The sequence below is a fragment of the Falco naumanni genome, chromosome 1 (assembly GCF_017639655.2).
Source record: "Falco naumanni isolate bFalNau1 chromosome 1, bFalNau1.pat, whole genome shotgun sequence".
NCBI classification, from domain to species: domain Eukaryota; kingdom Metazoa; phylum Chordata; class Aves; order Falconiformes; family Falconidae; genus Falco; species Falco naumanni.
In genome coordinates this window covers 113931077-113952877 of record NC_054054.1, presented here as the reverse complement: position 1 = coordinate 113952877, position 21801 = coordinate 113931077, and the positions used below count along the sequence as shown (strand labels likewise).

Genomic DNA, 21801 nt, shown 5'->3' with positions numbered 1-21801 from the left:
TAGCATTCCCAAGCTGCTTACCATCCCCTGATGTTAAGTTACTGCTCCCACAGCTGTGTCACGTGAATATTCCTCATCAGCGTCAATGCACAGTTAACTGGATTAGTCTCAACTGATACTGAAGTGACTGTGGATTCTGAGGCCATTGCGCATTTTCTGTGGTGTGCATTTTCCTGCCTCATTTTCTGGATTACATAGTTTCAAACTTAAATGGTCCTTAGCATGTGGATAGGAATTGATCACTGTCTTTTCCAGGTTAAAAACTAGGCATTATTAAAAAAAAAAAAAAAAAAAGTGGATAGATTCCAAATGGATTAGAAAGGGTAGGTCTTCACAAAACGTGCAGTTAATCCATGTAAGATAATGGTGTGTATGAATTCAAAAGGATACAGGACAATGCATGGAAGTCAATTCTGCTGAGTGTTAAAAAGGTCATAAATGTACCATTTGGTTCAGGATTTATACTGTCTCTTTGGCCTCTGCTTTTGGCTTCCATCAGCCAAGTGTAGCTGTTCCATTAGACGAGGTATATGCTCCTAATATCTGGATTTAAACTAACATTCTCCAATCCTTAGTTCAGACTAATGGTGATTTATGTAAGCAGTTCCTGCAAAAAGTTAGACCTGCAGCCCTATAATCATTAGGTATCATTTTGAATATTAAGTAGTTGATTTGTTTTGTTCTTTTCTTCTTTCAGGCTGCTGAACAAAAAACCAAAGGTAAATTCGTGTTTATTCTTGGTGAACCGTTTGGTATTTTTGTAAGTTCATTTAAAAAATGTGCTTCTACTTCTTATTCCTTGTATCTTTTTAATGGGGAGAGTATATCTTACCAGGATAATTCTGTTCGTAGAGTTTTGTTGAAGGAGCTGACTATGTTTGTATTATCAGCATAAGCTTTTTCTTTGCTTATCTTGCTAGGTATTATGTGACACATTTTTGACAAGAATATATGGATTAAATTTCTGTGAAATATAAGAACGTATGTCATCTTTTTTGTCTAATGTCAAGACAGATGTAGTTTTCTATTTAGTTGCTAGTAGTTATTTATCTGTTTCAGAGACAACTAATTGCCACCAAAAAGGGTGGTGAATCTCTCCCCCTGCATGCATGATTCAACTCATTGAACTTAGAAGAAAGCTGTTTCCCTCACTGCCTTTTTTCCTCTCCATGTGGGTTTTCTACATGAGTGAATTGAACTGGTTTGCAGCACAGATGAGCAAGGCATTCTCCTTTTTGGGGCAGTGAACTCCTGGGTGCTCTAGGAGAAATGTTAATGGAGCTATGGCCTCAAAAAGGGTGAGGAAGAGAGTCAAGGTAGTGCCTCTCTTCTGCAACTGTTGGCGAACAGTTGTTTTATCTGGTCTGTCCTTTGATTTACATGGCACCACACAGAACTCAGGGCTGTGGAACAGTTCTGAACGAGTTAATATGCACTGTTACTTATTGCTGGGTAATTAGGTGACAGACAAGTACAGCTTCCCAGATTCCCAAAGACTGGGAATTTAGAGAAGAGCCAAGCCTAACATATGGGGTTGACAAAACAACTTATGTTTCAAACACTTCTTATGTGTTTATACAGCAGAATTTAAGTATTGCTTCAGTAATACTGCATTCAGAAAAATAGTCTTAACTCCATAACAAAGAAACTCTAACAAGTAATTTATTGAAATTATGTCCTTTTCTTTCCAAATTGTTCTTTCATAGAAAGTGTGAAATTAGAAAATTTTCATCTGAATTGTGTTGCATCTGCCCTGTAAGATCTCATGTAGTTCATAACAGTGGATTTTGTTGTCAGGAGAAGAAGGTAGCAGAAATAGCTAAGCCCCTCAAAATCTTCATTGAATGAAAAAATTCAGAATTAAAGATACATCAGAGCAATTTCTATCTAAATGGAATATTTCTGTTTCCACACTACTACGTGTTTTGTTCTCTGTATCCACTCATTTCTGTGTGAAAAGGTTTCACTGTTCTATAATGTATTATAATGACTTTTTAATGTCATAATTCAATGGTGGATGTTTTTGCTGTCAAAGTAACTAAGTTAATTTTCAGGTGTTAATACAGTGGCTCTTCATTTCTGTTAATATTGAAACACAGTGCCTCTGCTTTCCTCTGTGGGATATTGTTATTTCTGTCTTTGTTGTGACAGCTTTGTTTTTAATTGCTTGAAAATGTCAAGTTTAAGTTTTCAAAAGTAGCACGATAGTAACTCCAGTTTTTCAGGTACACTTGTGAGCTAATTTCTTTCAAATTTAGGGAATGCGTTCCTCCATCTGGGGTATTTTTTTTGTCCATTATCTTTGTATTTAGGCATCCCGTGCTACTGCTATAAAATATGAATTGGGCAGAAGATAGCAGTAAGTAATGGTAGCTATGTTAAAGATTAAGCAGTCCTAGCTTTTATTGTTTCATCTATCAGAAGCAGCAATGCACCTTTTTGTAGGCTTTGCTGGAAAGAGTTGACCTGGCCTGTAGAGGAACCAAACGGCTCCTGTTCGTGGGCAGCACAAGGGGCAGTGGTTACAGTGGCTAATTACAGCCATGTGGCTGACCCTTCTAATTGCCTTTGGCAGGCAACTGCTAGATGCTTTTAGGTTGCTCTGTGGGAATGTCTTATTTCCACTTCATGATGCGGTTTTCTTACATTTATCCTTAAGAGGGTTGTACACAAGCTTATGGTAGGTAGCAGGAATTTCTTAAAATATAGAAAATATTAATTCTAAATTTGAATGAATATTTTTCATACAATATTCAAAGTTGACTGTAAACTTTTAATTCAGTACTGCACCAAGTTACGTTGTTTTAATACATTTTTAAGTATGTTATTTTGATACATTTTAAAAGTTGAATGACAAATGCTACTAGAATTAAAAGGCAGTACGGGGATGATAATTGAATTTATTTATTTCGTATCTGGGACACAGCAATTAAATTCTTTGTAAAGACAGGATGACACAGTAAAACTGGGTGAATTGACTGCAGCAGGTACTGCATGCCAATGTACAGGGTGTATTAAGTCAAAGACTAAAACTAGGCTGGAACTGAACCTTTTGCAAAACATTCCTATTCTAGATTTCAGAAGGACAAGATCTTTATGAATGTGACTTAATGTAGCTGCTTGTGGTAACTTAGGAAAAAAACCACGCTTCATTTTATGTATGTGTCATTCAGTTGTGCAACTGGGTTGCTATAGCAGTGATTGATGCTTAACACTGTTTGGGTCATATTGGAGAAAACTGTTACACATATGGGATATGGAAGGATTTTTTCTGGTTTTGTTTTTCAGCTGATTGGAGACAGTGTGTTTGTTCTGTTTCTTGTTTGCTCTCAGCAGTATTTTTGAAGCAGAAGGTGCTTTCTTGTAGTAGCTAGGATGGGACAAACAGTGGGACTTGTTAAGCAGTAGGAAAGTTAGCCCGTGGCTTATTCTGTACTAAAAACATATGCTGTGATCAAGGTGCTTTTTAATTAATGTTAAGATTTTGAATTACTTCTCTAGCACAATGGAAAAAGTGGAGATACTGTCCTATCTAATAATTAACTCAAAGGCTTTGTATGTGTAGTAATAATTCGCTCTAAGATGGTACTGGCTGTTGCACGTTCAGTCGCTGGTGAGGCCTCTGGAAAGAGAAACTGGTAAAGAGGAAGGAGGTTTCCTGTGGGGGGGTGTACGGTGTGTTGTCAGTTAAATACTGCTCTGAGGCCTCAGACTGAGCTGAATGTTTCCATTTGTGATGTGGAGCACAAACCCCTTCCAAAATAAACATGTGTTCCACCAATAGAGGAAAGGTATGTGGCTGCTTCTGGAGTTACTGGTCCAGGGGTAGGAAGTGCTCCCTTACACAGCTCTTGTGTCTGTTTAAACAAATTACTTTTTTCTGTTTAAACAAGGATCCAACTCTTTAAAGTCTTCTCTACATAACAGCTGCTTCAGTTTCTACTTTTCTTCTGCAACATTGTCTGCCAGAGTATTTTTGTTAGGCTGACTCTTATAAATACCCTGTTGGCAACAATTCTAGGGAATGTGTGAAAGGAAAAAAAGATTGAAGAGCTGATAAGTAGCTGAAATGTTTCTCAATTACTTGAAAACAAATGAAAGTAGTCTTCCTGTTCAGCTGGAGAGGAGCGCTGCAGAATTAGATGAGGTGGGAAATCAACATGTTTTTATTGCGCACTGTGCATTTGTACTTCCACGTTACTGTTCTTTTATGGTAATTTTTTTGAGAACAGGACTATTGAGCACAGCCTATTAGTGTTTATTTTAAATATGTAAACTCTTGCCAGTTTATATGCACTTCATAAAGAAACTTTGTGTATAAGGGCTTTTGTAATGAAAACACTCAGCTGTAACTACCAGTAAAAGTTTTGTACTGTTTGGTAAATAGTCACTAGTATGGTAAATGGCTGTTACTCACTAACTACAGGGGACTTCTAAGAGACTGATGCTTGTGGTAAATACTATGAGGTCAACGTATTTTGCTGCCTAACTCTTCTAGCCATCTTGTTCAGGTTTAGTCAGCACATAGGTGATCTGTTCCTTTACTGCTTTACTCCCATCCCAGCTGAATTCTATGTCTAAAAGTTGAAGTGTTGGTATAAAATAGCTTAAGTGGGTTGTTACTCAGACATCTGCCACAGTAATTGAAAAGCAAAATACCTATCCAATTCTCCAGCATTATCTACAATGAAGGTAAGTGTTAAATCTGCAAGCACAGAAGTAAAAAAAAAAATTTTTTTAGTCTAACATAGGAGATAACTTCAGTAAACATTTGATTAGAAACATTAATCTGGAAGATACTTTTTTTTCCCCTTTAGTCTAAAGCAGATGGCCAGTCTCTGCCTCTTTGAACTTCATGGTACTTGTAGGTCTGTCTTTAGCATGTTCGTGGCATGGGGCATGGAAGAGAGATGTGGACTTTCCAAGGGGAAAATGGGAACTTCAGCTCACTGCTTGTGGGACGAAGCAGGATTGCACGAGATGGAATAGCTGCAATAATCCTGGGATTCAGCAGCCTGTCCAGTGCTGCCCATCCTCTGTTGAGGTGGTGCAGTGTATCCTGAGCTGAGCATCATTCCCCACTTGTGCTCTGTTTCTGGAGCTTTCCCCTCGTCTTGAGACTCCTCATTTTATGAGGATTTTAATATGCAACTTGCAGAGTCAGGAAGGTTGTTAGCAGACTGAGACATTATTCTGCCAAGGTAGACACTTTAATATGTTTTATTTCGGGGCGCTTAAAAATAACAGAAAGCATTTAACAGTATGTGGTTGCTTGATAAGCCATTTGTGGTGTCGCAAGTGTTGGCATACTTTCTTCAGATTATTTTTAAAATTTGCCTAGCATTTTTTTATACTACAAGTAGTACTGTCTATTTTATCTGGAGGAGCATGGTCAACTGTATTGTAAATGGGAGTTAAAAGGAAAAATAGAATGAAGGAAAAGATCTGAGATCCTGTCGCCTGCGCTGGCATTTCTGTTTGGATGGCAGAAGCAGTGGAATCCCTTTCTTGAAAGCCAGGTATTTTCATTTCCAAATCAACCATGTAGATGGTTGCATCGTTTTAAATTGATTCTTTACTTACCCTGCCCAAATAGGCTGTTAGTGTTCTCTGTGTGAACTTGTTTGGATGTGAATTACCTTCCTGTAACCTAACGCTTAGTTCTGCTCATACAGAAATGCAGTTTTATGTACATTGATGATGTGCTTTTTCTGGCTGAGGTAGATATTACAGATGTTTAATGGTAATACTGTAGGAAGTAAGGAAAACTAAACTTTATAGAGAATTTAATCAGTATTTTAAGTGTAGTCGTGAGTATATAGTCATAAGTAACACAATCAGTCTTTTCTTTAAAAAAAAAAAAAAGTTTTGAGTTTTCCTAGATTGTGTCATATTATTGTAGGAACCAGTAGAGGTTCATACATAAGATTAGAAAATGTGTTTCAACCTACAAATGAGGTATGATTTACAACAGACTTACAACCTCTGACTCATTTGAGTATTTATAGCTTATGCTTGAATATCTGCCTCTGCCATCTTGTTAGTTAAATGCTGTGTTTGTACTGAACTGCTGAACATTGTAGTGACAAAATGTGCCATAAATCATCATTGCAGGAGGAGGGGGAGCACTGTAATAAGTTCTTCAATTAGGTCTTAATATGCAGTCATTTGATAACGCAATGATAACCTATTGCCATATGTTAAGGCTTTATTAAAAAAAATGTTTTCTTTTTGATAAACATTATCATCATGATGTTTTGCTATTATAAGTATCTTTAAACAAACATGAATTTGTTCTTATAAGCAAGATATCACTTCTCTGATAGAGAAGTGATTATGATTTTACAATCTGCAAAGAACAGTATCAAGATAATTTGTAGAGTCCCTGCCATAATCCTGGGTGAAAAGGAATAGAAAATACAAAGATTGGAGTGGGCAGGAAGAGAAATTCGCGTATTCGAGGAGACAAAGCAAGAAGAATGAGCTGGGAGGCTTGGAGTTAACTAGTACAGAAAAAAACTTTGGTTTCCTGCTTATTGTTTCGGGTGGGCTGGCTGTGACATGCTGTCTTGAGTTGTGGTGGCAGTAGTTCAGTGCTATTTAATACACTCTTTGCCCTCACAAGTTGTAAGCAACATTATGAATATCTTGCTTCAAATGAACATTGCCATTATGAAGCAAAGGAGAAAAATTGAAGGTAACAAGTAAGTGTATGGATAATCTTTACTAAACTGCAAGCTGTATTTGGGAGCACTTTCTGTGTTAGTCCTTGCTGGTTTGCTAGTCCCATCTAGTGATAAGTTGTAGCATTGAGAATCGGTGTCTTTTTGCAGGAGAGGGTTTGTCAAGGCTGGACACCTTGACCCTGCAACCAAGGACTGACTGTTCTGAAGGTTTAGGTCTTCTGTAGCTCTTGTGAAGCTGTGTAGATCCCTTAGCTTTTAAATGAATGGTCTTCAGACACCAAAGCAATTATTAAAGGTTTTTGGCAAAAGCATTTATGTCTTAAAGAAAAACAAACACATGCGAAACTCCAGGGGTTCTTGAAAATAAAATGGAAACCATGAGATATATTCTTCCTAATGTGCTCCTACCCTGAGCTGCATTTACAGGACAGCTGCCCTACGAAGAGGTGCAGAGTGCTTTGGTATCTTTGCCTAGAGTTGCTGCTGCTTCTTACTGCTCGAGTAAGCACCTCCGGTCCCATTCAGTGGTTGCTTTGTAAGCTTTGCAGATTCCTTGGCTGGATATAGAAAAGTAGGTAGGAGCTCAAGTCAGAGATCCTTGACAATTCTTATTACTCCTCAGAGGTAGTTTTTACTCCTAGAGATACTCTGTTGTAGTTTGCCATCATGCAAATTTAGGCATGTGCTTATAATACAAATACAGACAGAATATTGCTCTAGTCTTCCCTGTGGTTTGCCTTTTCTCAATTTCCGCCATTAGAAAGTGATCTGGGCTTATCAGATTGAGGACGGCAACAGCCTGACCTGTATATATTTAGTTTTAAAACTGGGAGCTTTTCAACACGAGACACAGTTGACAAAGTATTTTTCAAATGCTCTGAATGTTGTAAGGACTGATATCCTGCTTAAAGGCAGTAGGACTACATGCTTTCATCTGTCCATTGTCAAATAAATTTCAAGCCTGGGATATTATCTCTACAAGAGTACTCTGTGCAAAGAGAATAAGGATAAATTAAGTAACACCAGTTTGGCTTTTCTCATCTAGACCTAATTGTCAGGGTGCCCCTTGGTGGGCAATGCCTGTCAGATAAATCCCTGGCTTGCTTTCTGAAAAACAAAACAACTGCCAGTACAGTTGTTGACAACTGAATATTCTAGAATATAAATTTTATCACAGCTACACAATGATAATAGTGGTAGTTATGATCAAACTGCATGCTGTTTTATGGTTATTTATCTGCCCACAGTGTGTGCTTTCATACTCAGCGATAGACTGCTTTTTCAGTAATGGGCATTGCCTAATGCAGTGTTTAAGCATGTAGACTGTGAAACGGTCAAACTGCTGCACTTTCTGGCATCACAACAGTTCAGACAATAGCATGTATTATGTTCTTATATCGGTCTGCTTGTCAAATAACTGTTTTCTAATTATAAACAGAATGCTGTCTGATATTTGTTGTCCATCAGAGCATATATGCCCCAGTACTAGAGACCAGGTGCATTTTTCCATTTTAACATACCAGCACTATGTTCTGTATCTAGTGATAATAACGGGGAACACCCACCTGCATTGCTTAGCTTTCTTGCCCGCCCAGCAGAGTCTTGAGGTTGTTTTTCTCTTGGAAGTGGCTTTATGGCACAGCTCACCTATGTCATCAGTGTGGCCCTCCCTTTACTTTCAAAATTAAAGCCTGTCACTTGCTTTTACCCTTCTTTTAAAGAAACTTGTACATGAAGGCAGTTTCTTGTCTTCCCTGAGGACTGTCTCACTTAGGTCATTGTTTCATGGGAAACTGTTGGTTGCTGTGATGCCTTTCCATGAAAACCTATCAGCTTTGAATTACTTGCAGTGTGCGGCCCACCTTCCATTATTAGATTATCATCTTAGTACCCTGAGGAGGCTTGTATTGCATATAAATATAATATCTGTAAGATCTGCGAACTGTAAGCTTGAAGAGAGGTTCCTCAGGAAATGCATTAGCTCAGTTTGATAATGATTGTTCTGAGAGAGATGCCAGTTTTCTAATGTTTCTTGCTCCCTTCCTTGGGAAGGATGGAAACAGCTTCGAACTGTAACTCTAGTACATGCTCTTGGGGTAGTTACTCTACAAATGCTGAAGAGGGTTGTCTTGGGAAAATGAAGGAAACGAAGAGGTGTTCTGATTCTTTGACGCTGTGTGTGAAGCCTTTGGCCTGAGGGACCTTGACTATCTGGTGTTAACATTCCTCTGCTCTGAGAACCTGGGCTGCCTCTTGACTTCCCTGTGTTTTGCTAGATGATTTTAATGCTTTTCCTGAGTCGTTAAAGGTGGTAGCCCATACTTTGCAAATCCTACAGGACTACTTAAAATGTCTGTTTAACCAGCTCACACTCTGGTGAATGCTCTGAAGCATTCTGGCCAGGTTTGCCCGGTGCATCTGATCATTCAGATTACTCCTGAACTGGTTTAGGTGGTGTAGTGTGCGTTAGCATCCTAAGAGGTGGTTACTCATGAGGTTGATTGCAGGTCCAAGATCACCATGAAAGGAGGTGATTTTCTTTTTAAGCATCCAGCCCTGGCTTTGTGTCGTGGCAGCAGTGGCTCATACTAAGCAGTTCTTGTGGGACCTGCGTTTAATAGTACCACGAAATGCTTTGGACACTCCTCAGCTGCCCTAAGCTTGTCAGCAACCATTATTACTCTTTGCCCAAGGGGAACGGCTGAACTTGAGGCATGATTTAAGCTCATGATTGCCTCTTCTCTTGGTAACAGAAGAAGTTCTCTGTCTTATCATAGAGTTTCCTGAAGATCCATCCTCCTGTTTTCAGGATGCTTTTAATGTTTCTGACATAATTTTGGGTTTGGCTGCTTCAGATTTTTTTTTTTTTTTTTTAATTCATCTCTATGGAGCTGAACCTTTCATCTTTCCAAGGCCAGGCAGGCTCTCATGAACTTCTGTTTGGAAGCACATGAGTTCCTAAGCTCCAGAACTGGTGAGTCCTCAACTACATTAAAAATTAAAATGCCACACTGAAGTCTTAGAATTGTAGGACTAGATATATCCCTTTAGGTGAGCAGGAAGGGATTGTCTTATCCATCTCCCCACTGCCAGACAGGCCCATCAGATGTTCTTGAAAGATGTCTTGATTATTTCTGGAAAGTCATCTTCGTACTCAGCCTGAACAGTTTTTCCTGTAACTTAAGCCCATTTTTTCTTGGCTGATTTGCCCAGTATGTGGACAGCAGATCTTTCCCCTCCCCTGCAGGGGCCTTTCTGTCTATCCTCTTTTATACGTAACAGCCCATTTAGTTGTGCCTCGTGCTAGTGTTTTCAAGCAGTTTTCCAAACCATAATAATTTATGTTTCTCTGCTTTGGAACTCCTTCCAGTTAGGTTAGTCCAGGATTATTTTTTAAATGCAGTTTCTGTATGTTGTGGTTTAACCCCAGCTGGCAACTCAGCCCCATGCAGCCGCTTGCTCACTGGCCTCACAGGGGGAAGGGGGAGAGGATCGGTGAATAAGTGGGAAAACTCGTGAGCTGTGATAAAGACAGTTTAATAGGTAAAGCAGAAGCTGCCCATACAAGCAAAGCAAAACAAGGAATTCATTCACCACCTCCCATGGGCGGGCAGGGGTTCAGCCATCGCCAGGAGAGCGGGGCTCCAGCATGTATGATGGTGAGTGACCTGGAAGACAAACACCGTAACTCCAAACGTCCCTTCCTCTTTCTTCCCTCAGCTTTGTCTGCTGAGCGTGATGCCATATGGTATGGGACATCCCTTGGGCCAGTGGGGTCAGCTGTCCTGGCTGTGTCCCCTCCCAGCTCCCTGTGCCCCCCAGCCTGCTCGCTGTGGGGTGGGTGAGGAGCAGAAGAGTCCTTGGCTCTGTGTGAGCGCTGCTCAGCAGTAACAGAAACATCCCTCCGTTATCCGTGCTGTTTTCAGCACAAATCCAAAACACAGCTCCATACTAGCTACTGTGAAGAAAATTAACTCTATCACAGCCAAAACCAGCACACTGTAATTTAAGGATTATTAAGTGACCTTTGAGTTAACCTGTGTAACTGCAACCTACTGCCATTTACAAGTAAAATCTGAGGCTTATTTTTTGTGCCTCTCAGGCTCACTCCATTACGCCTCTGTAATCCAAGCTGTTTCATAGCAGTGCTGCTGCTGATTTTTCGCATTATCTGTCCCTCAACTCGTCTTCCTGTAAGATGCTCCCAGATTTCAGATGCCCTCTTCCCTTAATTCTGTGAGGATCTTGAATTGGTACTGTGGAGTTTCTTCTTCATCTCTTCTTCTTTCTCCTCTTAGATCACTGACCATTTTCCCTCTGCAGATAGTCCTCTGAAGCATACATTTAAATTCATTATTTACTTTAATTTCCCAACAGTTTCTGCAGAAGTTGTTTAGGCCTGATAAACAAATGATAAGAAAACTTCCTGACTGCTGGAGGTGGTAGGCTGTCCCTGCTGCATTTTCAGTTCTTTTCTGATGTACGTATGAGGGAGGCCCTTCCCTTCCGTTTGCTCTGGCATCTGAGCAGTGACTTCCCCCTCAACAAGAGAAAGTCTTCAGGGTGAAATAGGAAGAAAATAAGGTATTCGATGCTATGTTTCTGACGTAGGCTCCATCATAATTCTTACCTTGGTATCTGCCATCTTCCAAGAGTAATAATTTATTTTTATTTGTTATATAGTTATTTCTAATCTTGTCCAATATTCATAATGGGAAAGCAAATGAAAAGTCTTCTTCAGCCTCCTCAGTCATTGAGCTCTTTCTTCCCAGAAAAGGATCCATGGGTGTTGTTCACCTTTTTTCTCCCTCACTAACCAGGAGACTCCAGAACCCACATCTCTGCCTCACCTTCCCTTTAGTGTACTTCTCAGAAGTCTGTTTTGCCTTGTTACAATGTACTGCTTACTGTAGAGAGCCTGCCTGTAGCTCTGCCAGTATTTCGCTGTGAAACACAGCTGATCTCTCAGCCAGGTCAGATTTCTGCTCTTTTACTGTAGGTGAATGAGGCTTGCATCAGAAAACGTCTTGACTCATTGTGGCCATTTGGGATCACTTTCTGGCTTATTCAGAATAGATTTTTCAAAAAGCTTTAGGTGCATTTTCTGGGAAAAGATTTTTCCTAAACTCCATTGCGGAGTTTGTGGTCGTTATCCTTTTTCTGTTTGAGTAGTTGCAAGGACTGTGCTGAGGACTGCTTAGATCTCACTGGGAAGCTCTAAGTCACTCCTTCTTCAAGAAAGAGACTTCTGCCATGAAAATCACTTCAGCTTGAAGAAGAGCTTCTGTCATGGTTGGCTATGGTGGGGGCACGAACATCAAACAAAAAAGAGAAATAATGTCAGAATGTCACCTGTAGATGTACAACTTGCTTACATTCTTCTGAAAAGAAAAGCAATAAAGAGAAGGTGGGTAGAGAGTGAAGATGGTTTTGTTTATTGACACAGAACTAAAACTCTTGAAAGTTTGGAAGGTATAGTAGCAATACCTTTATCAAGTTTAAAGTTAAATTTGAAAGTGTTTTAAAGCTTCCAAAATACTGATTTAATTTCTTATAAATTAAATAAGGTATTATCACTATCTCTTGATGTCTTACAGTGTCTTGTCCATTCAGGTATGCTTTTGTGCAGTGCTAGGATAACCAAGTCAATTCCATGAGCATGTATGGCATTTCTCCAGTTTGTTCCCTGAATGCTAAAATATATTTTTGAATATGAAGACTTTGTGATTTGGTGCCTTATTATGGCTACTAAGACTTTTTTTAAAATTCTAGTTCTGACTTAGAAATTCTGGATAATAATTTAGATACAGAGTAACAATGAACACTTAAATCCATAATCCCATTTTACTGATGCCTCCATGCAGGCGGGATGTTGCAAAGCTTACCTTGTTCTGCTCCATTGGATTGACGCTGCATTCATGCACCCTTGGCTTTTCTCATTTGCTTTTATGCCTGCTTTTTAACTGAGATTCAGAAAAAAAATTAATACTTGTTTACCATGTTCTTTTAATGGAAGCCTTGACTTTCCTGTGGGTGTTTAACAGAACTTGAACTGGTGTCATTGTCACCAGGGTGGCCAGTGGCAGATATGAAAATACCGAGTGCTCCCCCTGCTGTTAGTGGCTGCCTTCTCACACCGCGATGGAGTTTCTTTTTGAAAAGTAAATAACGTGGTTTGTAATCCTGGAAGAGGATTAATGTCAGATAGGGCCCATTTTTGCCTGAAATATCTTGGTGAGCCTTCAATATGAGTTGGTCAGGGCCGTCGAGACAGCATTAATACCATCAGCTGACAATTATAACTTGCCCTTTGTTTACACTGGGGGCATCTTAGATTTGCCTTTGCAGCTGACTGTTCTCCTCTATTGTGCAAAAAACTAGTACAAAGTTAATATATTGTTAGGTAGATCTGTAAAACCATTAAAGAGCTGTTATTGTAGCCTGCCTAGACAAGCATGGTATTTTCCTTTACTTGCACTTGGTATTATTGCAAAAAGTTTTCTTTTTTTCTGCAAAAAAGCAGAAATAAAACCCTTTGGAAACTGGACACAACCATTAAAGGTGTGGGATTTTACCAAAAGCTTACATGTGTGCGGAGAAGAAAAATCTTCGGGTGTCACGTATTAAACCTCACTGTATTTCACAGGTGAACCATCTAAAATGCTGGTGCTGTTTCTTTTGGATTAAGTCTAAGCACATCTGCATGAAATAAACTTGTGTAATATATGTGGAGTAATTGGGTATTCCTTCCTAGTAAGGGGAAGACGTGTGTCTAAAATAAACTGAGCAGAATTTTTGAATTAAAATGAAGTAATAATATTAAGTTATTATTAGTAATCTTTATTAAAACATCTTTAATTTCTTTTAACATTCATGTAATAGAATCTGATTTACTGGGAGTGGCATTTAATTAATTTAATTCAATTTAGAGAGTTAACTCTATTACATATTAGTACAGAAAATTACCTCTGAACAGTCATTTCTCACTGGTGACATGCAATAAGTTAATTTAGCTCAGAGTTCGTTTGGGTGCATTGTGAGTTCTTAGTGAAAGTTGCTATGGTGACAGGCTGATCAACCAGAGCTGTCATCTAAAACAACAAATACACCAGCCCTGCTTTGCATAGTGACACTGCTGCTGCTGGGCTATAAACACTGACAGATGGATCCTCTCTGCTCCGTGCCTTTTTCTGGTCCTGGTTCTTTTAGTGAACTTGAGTGCTTAAATCGTCAGGGAGGCCAAGGCTGCATTGCACGGGTAGTGAAAAGCCTCCTGAGGAATGCCCGGTCATTCACAGACCTGCTGCACCTCTGCCCTTCTCACAAAAGGGGTTTTCTGCCAGACTGTTCAACAAATTGAACACTGAGGTTTTGGTTTGGGGTTTTGGGGATTTTTTTTTTTTTTTTTTGGCTTCATCTTAGCTGCAGTAGAATTGTTGCAGAATCCCGGTTTGCTTTTATTTAGGAAATTATCCTGAAGAATCTGAAAAGGAGGTCTGAAAACTGCTGGAGTGTCTGTCTTCATGTCTCTGAATAATTTAAATCCTGTTTTTCATATGTGGCATTCATGCGCAGTGACACTGGAGACATAAAAAAATCTGTTCAGCTTAAACTGAGTTAATGAAGAATGTGCTTCAGAGTCTGTGTTGAATCTGAAATGAAGAGTTTTCTTCAGATTCTCCAAGCTTTGCTATCAGGTAGATGAACTCTTCGTTCAGAACAAAAAACTTACAGTGAAGGGACTGTCTTTGGGAAATTCATGCAGAAAACCACTATCTGCATATTAAATGTTTAGATTCAAAAGGAAGTATCAAAAGAACTGAAATATAAATTTTAAGTTCAGTGGGTTTTCTTCTCCACCACCCCACCCCCTCCTCCCCTTCCACTGTGCAGACTTAAGCAGTACTTTGTTTTTTCTCTAGAGCATGACTTTAATTAGGTCTTATTTCTGGGCTTCAAATTTTTCTCAGTTGCTCATTTCTGAAGGCAAAGGAGTGAGGTTTCAATAGGACTGCTTGCCTTTCCAGTACTGGGGACTGTATCCAAAAAAGGATGTAGAACCCCAAACCTTTGTCTAGATATAAAATCTGTGAAATTTTGTAGGCGCAGTCTCCTAAAGTGGTAACGATGTCCCTGTGGGTTTTGTATGTTTTTAAGGACCTACTTGCTGAAAGCATTAATTCTTAAAATAATTTCGTTAAACATAAATGAACACTTCTTCAGTTAACTCACTAAGGATCCAGACTTTGAAATCTAAGGCTAAAATATTTCAGGTTTAGCTTTTGTTGAGTTGGCTATATAAACAGTTTCTCCGGGTGATGCTGCCTGAGACTTCGAATATATCTACACTGCTGGGGAGGAGGGGAAGCTGGTCCATGCTGAACTCCCTGTTGGCACTGCTTTGGTTACTCACGCTGACTGATTTAAAATGATAGCTCAGCTATCTCTACGCTATCTTTAGGAGTGTAGTATAAACATATTCTTAAGCCGCCTTTTGAGATAGTGTGAACTGGAAGGGTTATGCCAAAATTAGAGGCCTTTTACTGGTTGCCCACAAAATTGTTACTATTTTAGTATTGTACATAAAGTATTCATTTGGTACCATAAATGTACATGACAGTAGAGCCAAGACTCTGTTTACCCAGGACTTTAGTCAATTTGACATGTATACATAGTCTCATGATTTCAGCAGCACAGCCAGTGTCAGTAAAAATTATAGTTAATATCTCACCAGCAGACTTGTAATCTGCAAGTAGTTGATACCATGCTTTCAAGGAAATGTCTAAAAGGGGTTAAATAATGGTGCAGCATGCCCCCCCCTGTATCCACCCCCCAAACCAAGTAAAATAATGTGAGAGACTGTATTTCTGATTTCCAGAACAAAAGCGTGTGTGTAGTGAATCTGATGTGCCCAGGCTATGTTAGACCCAGCGTGGATTTGATACAAATTGTTGTATTCTCATGCTTTATAGGCCTGAGGCATTGGTAGGGTGTTGATCTCGGGCAGATGTGCAGGCTGCTTGTGTATACCTGGTAGGTCTGATGTGTCCTGGACACATTGATCTCGCTGTCCACATCTTGATACAGATCCATAAACACACAGTGGCAATCTCTAGGCATTACAGAAAAATAGCCGGAGTCCTTACCTACCTTCCAGCTCAGATTTCAGAGTGGAAAAAGAGGTTGTACGTGGCATGGCATGGATGCTTAGTGTTTCCAGTTGTCCTGGGTGGGACGCTGGTACTGGCTGTACTCTGGGACACTGAACTCCAGGGATATCTGCCTTCCCTGCGGAGACCGCGGGTCAGCACACGTGTTCTGAGTGCGGTATCATCTGTGTGCTGGGCGCTGCAGCTGAATGCATTTCTGTAGAAGCAGTCCAGGATAGAAGTGATGCATATATGAGGCATCTCTTTACGGACCCAACCACTTTTGTATTTGAAACTGGAAGCATTTACGCTATGATTCACTCTCGCCTTGTCTTCAGCGTCTCCTCACCTCAGCAACCGTATGGGGTGAGCAGGTTCAGAGTCTCTGAAACGGATTCTGTTGCAAAAGGGCTGATTCTGACAGCAGTTGTTTGGCACAGTGTAGGCATTAATCACTTCCGAAGGCACAGGTTTGTTTATAATAGGGTTTTTTGCCTCTGCTTACTTAAATATAAAAACCACACGTTAATCTGTAAGATTAAGATTAAGAACCCAGCAGATTGCCCTGCTTTCTGTATTGTTTTAAACAGGTCTCAAGGCTTGTTCATTTGAACTGTAGCCTGTAGATGCATCACTGCTCAAGGTGCCAATGAAATTTTAGGCTCCTGTATACAGTAAAGCAGCCAACGCCGAGATTATTCAATTTGTTAATTACTTATGAGCATACTGGTTACTGTGAATTTTCATATTTATCTGTTTGTGTGAATGATTTAACAATGATGGGGTTTCTACTGTAAAGATTATTTACTGTTCAGTCTGTGCCTGGAAGTGGCCTATTGAATGAAGAAAAAGAATGTTGCTGAGGTGTTGACTTAGCACCATTTGTAAATTGGTTTTAAAATAAATTCTTTTGAATATGAAAACTGTGTAAAGCATTGTCTTAATGGGAGTAAATGCACGCAGTCATCTTAAAGGATTCAGTTCCTGGTTCTGCCCAGATTTCTTACACGACTCTGTATGAATTTATTTAATCTGTTACTATACGCTTGGATTTTCCCACTGTTACTTGCTGTGATGATAGTGTTGGCATTGTGTAATTTAACCCTAGGCTGTTTCCTGCCCTCTCTGACTCTTTCATTGTCTAGTTACTGATGGGGTTGCATTGCCTGGAGCAACGCTTAGGAAGGCTTTGGAGGGTGAGAGCAGAGGTGAAGGAGGGAGCACATGCTTGTCACTCCTTCCTGGCTGGTAAAACGGTGTAATCCTTTACTGTGTTACCCAGTTGTTGACACTGTGTGTTTTTGAGACTCTCGTGTCCTGTCGGTGGGCTATAATGTGCTTCCCTAGTGGGTCTTATTTAAATTAATTGGTGGAGTTTAGATGTTTTTCTAAATACTCTGGGAAGGAATAAATGATGTGAATCCTCTAGCTGTGAGGAGGGCTGAACCCACTTTATAGGAAAGTCTTACAGCAGAAACCTGAAAAATCTCTGCAAATGTTTCTAAACACTAGCTGTGAGCCACCCCTGTCTTCATTCAGAGCTGTCCTCTCAGTTCATTGTGGAGTGGTAGTTTCTTTCACAAGCAAATTCATCTCAGCATTCATCAATTCATCATCTTACCTCCCTTCTGTCCTATTGGGGCAGTTCTTAGTGCTCTCGTTTCTTAATGTTATTAACACGAGTGATTAAAAACTTCTAATAGCTTCTTTTTTTTAATTGGCAAGTTGGCTTTCTAATGTCAGTGCATTGTCCTGCTCTGGTGGTGGAAACTGAGTTTACAGGGGTCTGAATTCAAAGTTAAATGTCTGATGACACGTTAAATGCAATATGTCTGTGCTGAAATGTCAGAGGCTTCAGGGAAAATGTGGACTAGAGACCGGATTTTAGCAAGTTGTATTTATTTTTGTCATTGCTTTGCAATGGGTGCCTATTTGGACACGTCTGTGTGCGGAGAGATGCACGTGATTAATACTGGTGTTTGAGTTACATGAATTCATAAATGCAGCTTCACATTGCCTGCAAATTGGAGAACTATGGCTTGAAAGAAAACAGACAAATTGTTCAGTCTTGAAAGTTACCATCTGTTATCAGTTCACGTTCTGAAGAAATGTAACTGTGATAATTTAACTGTTCCATTACCCAGAATCTTGATTCATAGCTTGGACTTTTAAGTTAGAGGCCTGATGTGTATAGTCCAATTTCTGTTCATCAGTTAGGTCAGGGTAAACCCGTGTGTGTGCACGTACAGCCTTCAGTAAACATGAGTTTGACTTGCAGTGAAAGAGCATCATATTTGCTTTGGATTATCAATCTATTGTTGATGTCAATCTATCAACTTAATTAACTGTACCATTTTTAATGGCACAGCTAATTAATCGTGAATTTGAAATTAAAATTATAATCAATGCTAACATGGAGGAGAGCAGGGAGGAAAATATTAAAGCTGTTAAGTCTTAAGTATTCTTTGCAAGACTGCTGCACATGAAACCAACCTGAATAATGTAGAATGGGATTGAAGAAAACTTTTAAAAATACATATTGAATCACACAAAACAGGTTTTGTATCTGTCCCTCAAAAGAAGTATTTGGCACCTTCTTTGCTGACAGATCTGAAAGAAAAAAAATGTAGATGCTGTTCCAGAAGGGAAACAAAATCTAGTATCTGAGCTCTGAAGTATGCAAGGATCTATATTTTTACTAGGAGCTTCTCCAGTTTTTAAGAGAAAAGTTAAATTTGTGAATATAGGGTTGTATCAAGAGTCAGGCTGGGATGGTTCGCGGTGCAGAGGTTCTGCAGCGTGGTGGGCTGTGATGGGCTCACAAATATAATGCAAACCCAGATATGGTGGAGGGATAAAATGCTATTTGGTGTCGATACAATTTAAGTTAACGTTAATCAAGAACAAAATGGAGAGGGTCTGGACAAGTGGGGCTGATGAAGAAAGACCACATCTTCAACTTACTTAAAAAACAGCAGAAGCTGGAGAGAGCACTGTGGCTATCAACCTGAGAGAAAAATGATTTCTTTGTCCTGGCTGAGGGAAGTGGGAGAAACGAGTGAGATGGATTTGGAGCTCCATTTTATGTCTAGGATTGTAGAAAATAGTGCTAGAAAGGTTCTGGAGAGCTCACCAATTCCATCCTTTTGCCCTGAGACAAGATCACTATACCTGTATCATGTCTGCAGATAATCCTTAATCGTCCTTTTTGTTAGAAATATAAATCCTAGTCTCCCTGCTGCTGTTTAAGCCCAGCAAGTCTTGTCTTACTCACTGTGGGATGGAACAAATTATTTCCTCCTCTTTCTTTGTATTTTTCTTTTTCTTTCACCCACCCCCACTTTGTGTACCTGGTGTCTTCTAGACTGAACTACTTTGCTTCTGTCTGCTGTGCTAGTTCATATTTCCAGGTTCCTGTTTCCTTCGTACTCTTTCCAGGTGGTCCAGCTCTTTCTTGAAGAGCGGTGGTGCCGGTGGGTGCAGGTAGTGCTGCAGTGAAGGCTTTGAGATGCCAGACTGAAGCAGAATGGTTACTTTGAGCCTCAGGGCTGGTTACTGAATTCTATTACACCACTGTCTTCTTACAATAGCCTGATTTTTTTATTTCCTTTTGGTTTGTGATCTGCTGAAACATTGCATCTTTTTCTGCAGAACTGCTATGGGACAAGTTGTTTTCTCTTCTGTGTGTAGTTCTTCCTGCCTAGCAACGTAACTTTCATTGTTGAATTTCGGTCACTTGTTTCACACCACTTCTCCAGTTCATCATTGCTGAGTTCTGATTCTGTCACAGAGTGCTCTGATCACCCCCATCTTCTGTCTCCGTAGCCTGGTGTCATTTGCAGATTTAATAAGGATATTCCCTAGTCCATCATCCAGTTGCTAACGAAAATATCGAACGGCATAGGCTCGGATCAAGTCCCTGTGGAATCTCTTCTGAAACATAATCCTGTTTTGACAGCAAACCATTGATTCTCCTAGAGAATATTCCAACCAATTTTACATTTAGCTCACATTTCCCCAGTTTGCTTATGACAAAATCAAGTAAGAATTTCATGTCAGAAACCATTATGAAGTTAAGATATGTAGAGATTGCTTTGGATGATGGGACACGGATGGGAAATGTGAGAAAACGGGTAGAATTTGTTTGAACGGAAGCAGATGACTGGGTCTGAGTGGAGGGAGGAACAAATGAGGGTCAGGGTAGGAGTTAAGGCTCGGCTGAATTTATGGATATATTGCTCTAGAGGTAGGTGGTGGGTGAAGTATGAATGTTTCTGTTTCAGACCTTTGCATAAAACCAACAGTTAAGAAGGTGATACTAGTAATTAAATTAATTAGGAAGAGAAACAGAAGAAGATGAGAAAAAGATTGTAAGAGCTAACAAGGGACAGATTCAGGGAAGGCATGGCTAACATTTCAGGTGAAGCAGGTGCATTAAGACACCAAGTTCTAGCCAAGGAAGTACCATTAGAAACCTCAGAAGTTCTTGCAGCTCCGTTCACAGAGAGAGAGGTTGTAGGCTGGGAGGGCCGAGTTCCAAAGACAAGGGGGCAACAGTGGATTTATTAAGACAAGCCTGAGACATGCATACGCTGTCAGGAGGAATCTAGAATGCAGAGATAAGAAAGGTAAGAGGGGTAAACAGTGTGAGTGTGGGTAGGGTGGTATGTGGAAGGAATGTGGAATTACCTGAGAAGGCGAAAGGACTAGCAGAAGGCAGCTCACAAACTCTTGTGCCAGTGATATGAAGAGGTCCTCTTTGCATGGCTTCGTAATGCATGCAGAAAGATCTGATGCCCTTACATTGCAGGGATATTGAATGTTTTTCCATCAGTAACTGAGGCAGTATCTGTTTAAAATGTATTAATTCAAGTATTTAAATTCCTCCATTATTCCATGATTTATGAAGCTATCATTTGTTGGATTTTTCCTGTTAATTCCTGTTGATTTTCCCCAAAAGACTTCTGCTCTCTTCATTGATACAGAATTTATCGATATTAATTTCCACAAAAATAGTGCAGATCCATATTTTGTATAAACTCTGGAAAAACGCTTTATTAAATAAGTTTTCTGGGTATGTTTTTGGCCTAGTTTCCAAAGGAAATGAGGCTTATGAGATTAGGCTGTGTTCCTGTCTCAGTCTCCCCGTTTAGCTGATCCTGACCAGATTTGCTAGGAGGTCCACAGAGGTTCCTTGAGATGCGCCGTTGGGTGTGGAACAACATTTTAGTTAGTGCCATTACTTGCCTTTCCCACCTGGCTGCTGAGGTCTTCAGGAAAGTCTTGAATGTGCTTTTAATGGTTATCTATTCTGGTTAGTCTGCCAGCTGGCTGGTCAGCAGCAGGGAGCCTTGAACAAGCCGCATACTGTTAGCATCTCTGCCTGTTTAAGAAAAGAATGTTTAGCACTTCAAAAATTGTGAAATGCAACCGAATAGAATACACTTTCCAGCTTACTTTAATATTTATGTGGTTCTAGCAGATCCAGGAATGAAAATTAAAATAAAACCTTTAATTTCTAAGAGGTAATATGGAAGTTCGCTCTTAGGAAGGCGATTTGTGACTGGCTTGTCACTGTGGGCCCTGTAAGTTCTTAGGATTTCCTTATAAAATATTGGTTTCCCACAGATTGTTGTAAAACCTTTCTGGATGACATATTTTCAAAGGAGGTTCAAAATTAAAATTAATCAAAATTAGGAATTATTTTTTGACTGAACTGCAATCCACTAAATAGGTAACAAATAAATTTCAGCATTTATCAGATTATGGTGGGTAGTTACATGCTAACTTCATGCCGTGATCATATATCTGAATATTGTTTTAGAATAAATTGTGCTTATATCTCGCTGAAGTCTGTGAAATGTGTTCAGATGCGCAGGTCAGACTGGGAGCTGCAGAGTGGGGTTTGAATTCGTCCTGGCATAGGTACCTTCTCAAGCAAAACCAGAACATTTTTGTGTTCATGG

General features: G+C 39.7%; 1 protein-coding gene across 1 annotated transcript in view; it reads left to right on the top strand.

Moving 5' to 3' along the window:
• Positions 1 to 21801, top strand: part of TNRC6C (trinucleotide repeat containing adaptor 6C) — a 109177-nt gene that overhangs the window by 20942 nt on the left and 66434 nt on the right. Inside the window, 1 exon segment of the mRNA XM_040579594.1 lies at positions 698 to 719. Coding sequence (XP_040435528.1) covers positions 698 to 719 — 22 coding nt within the window.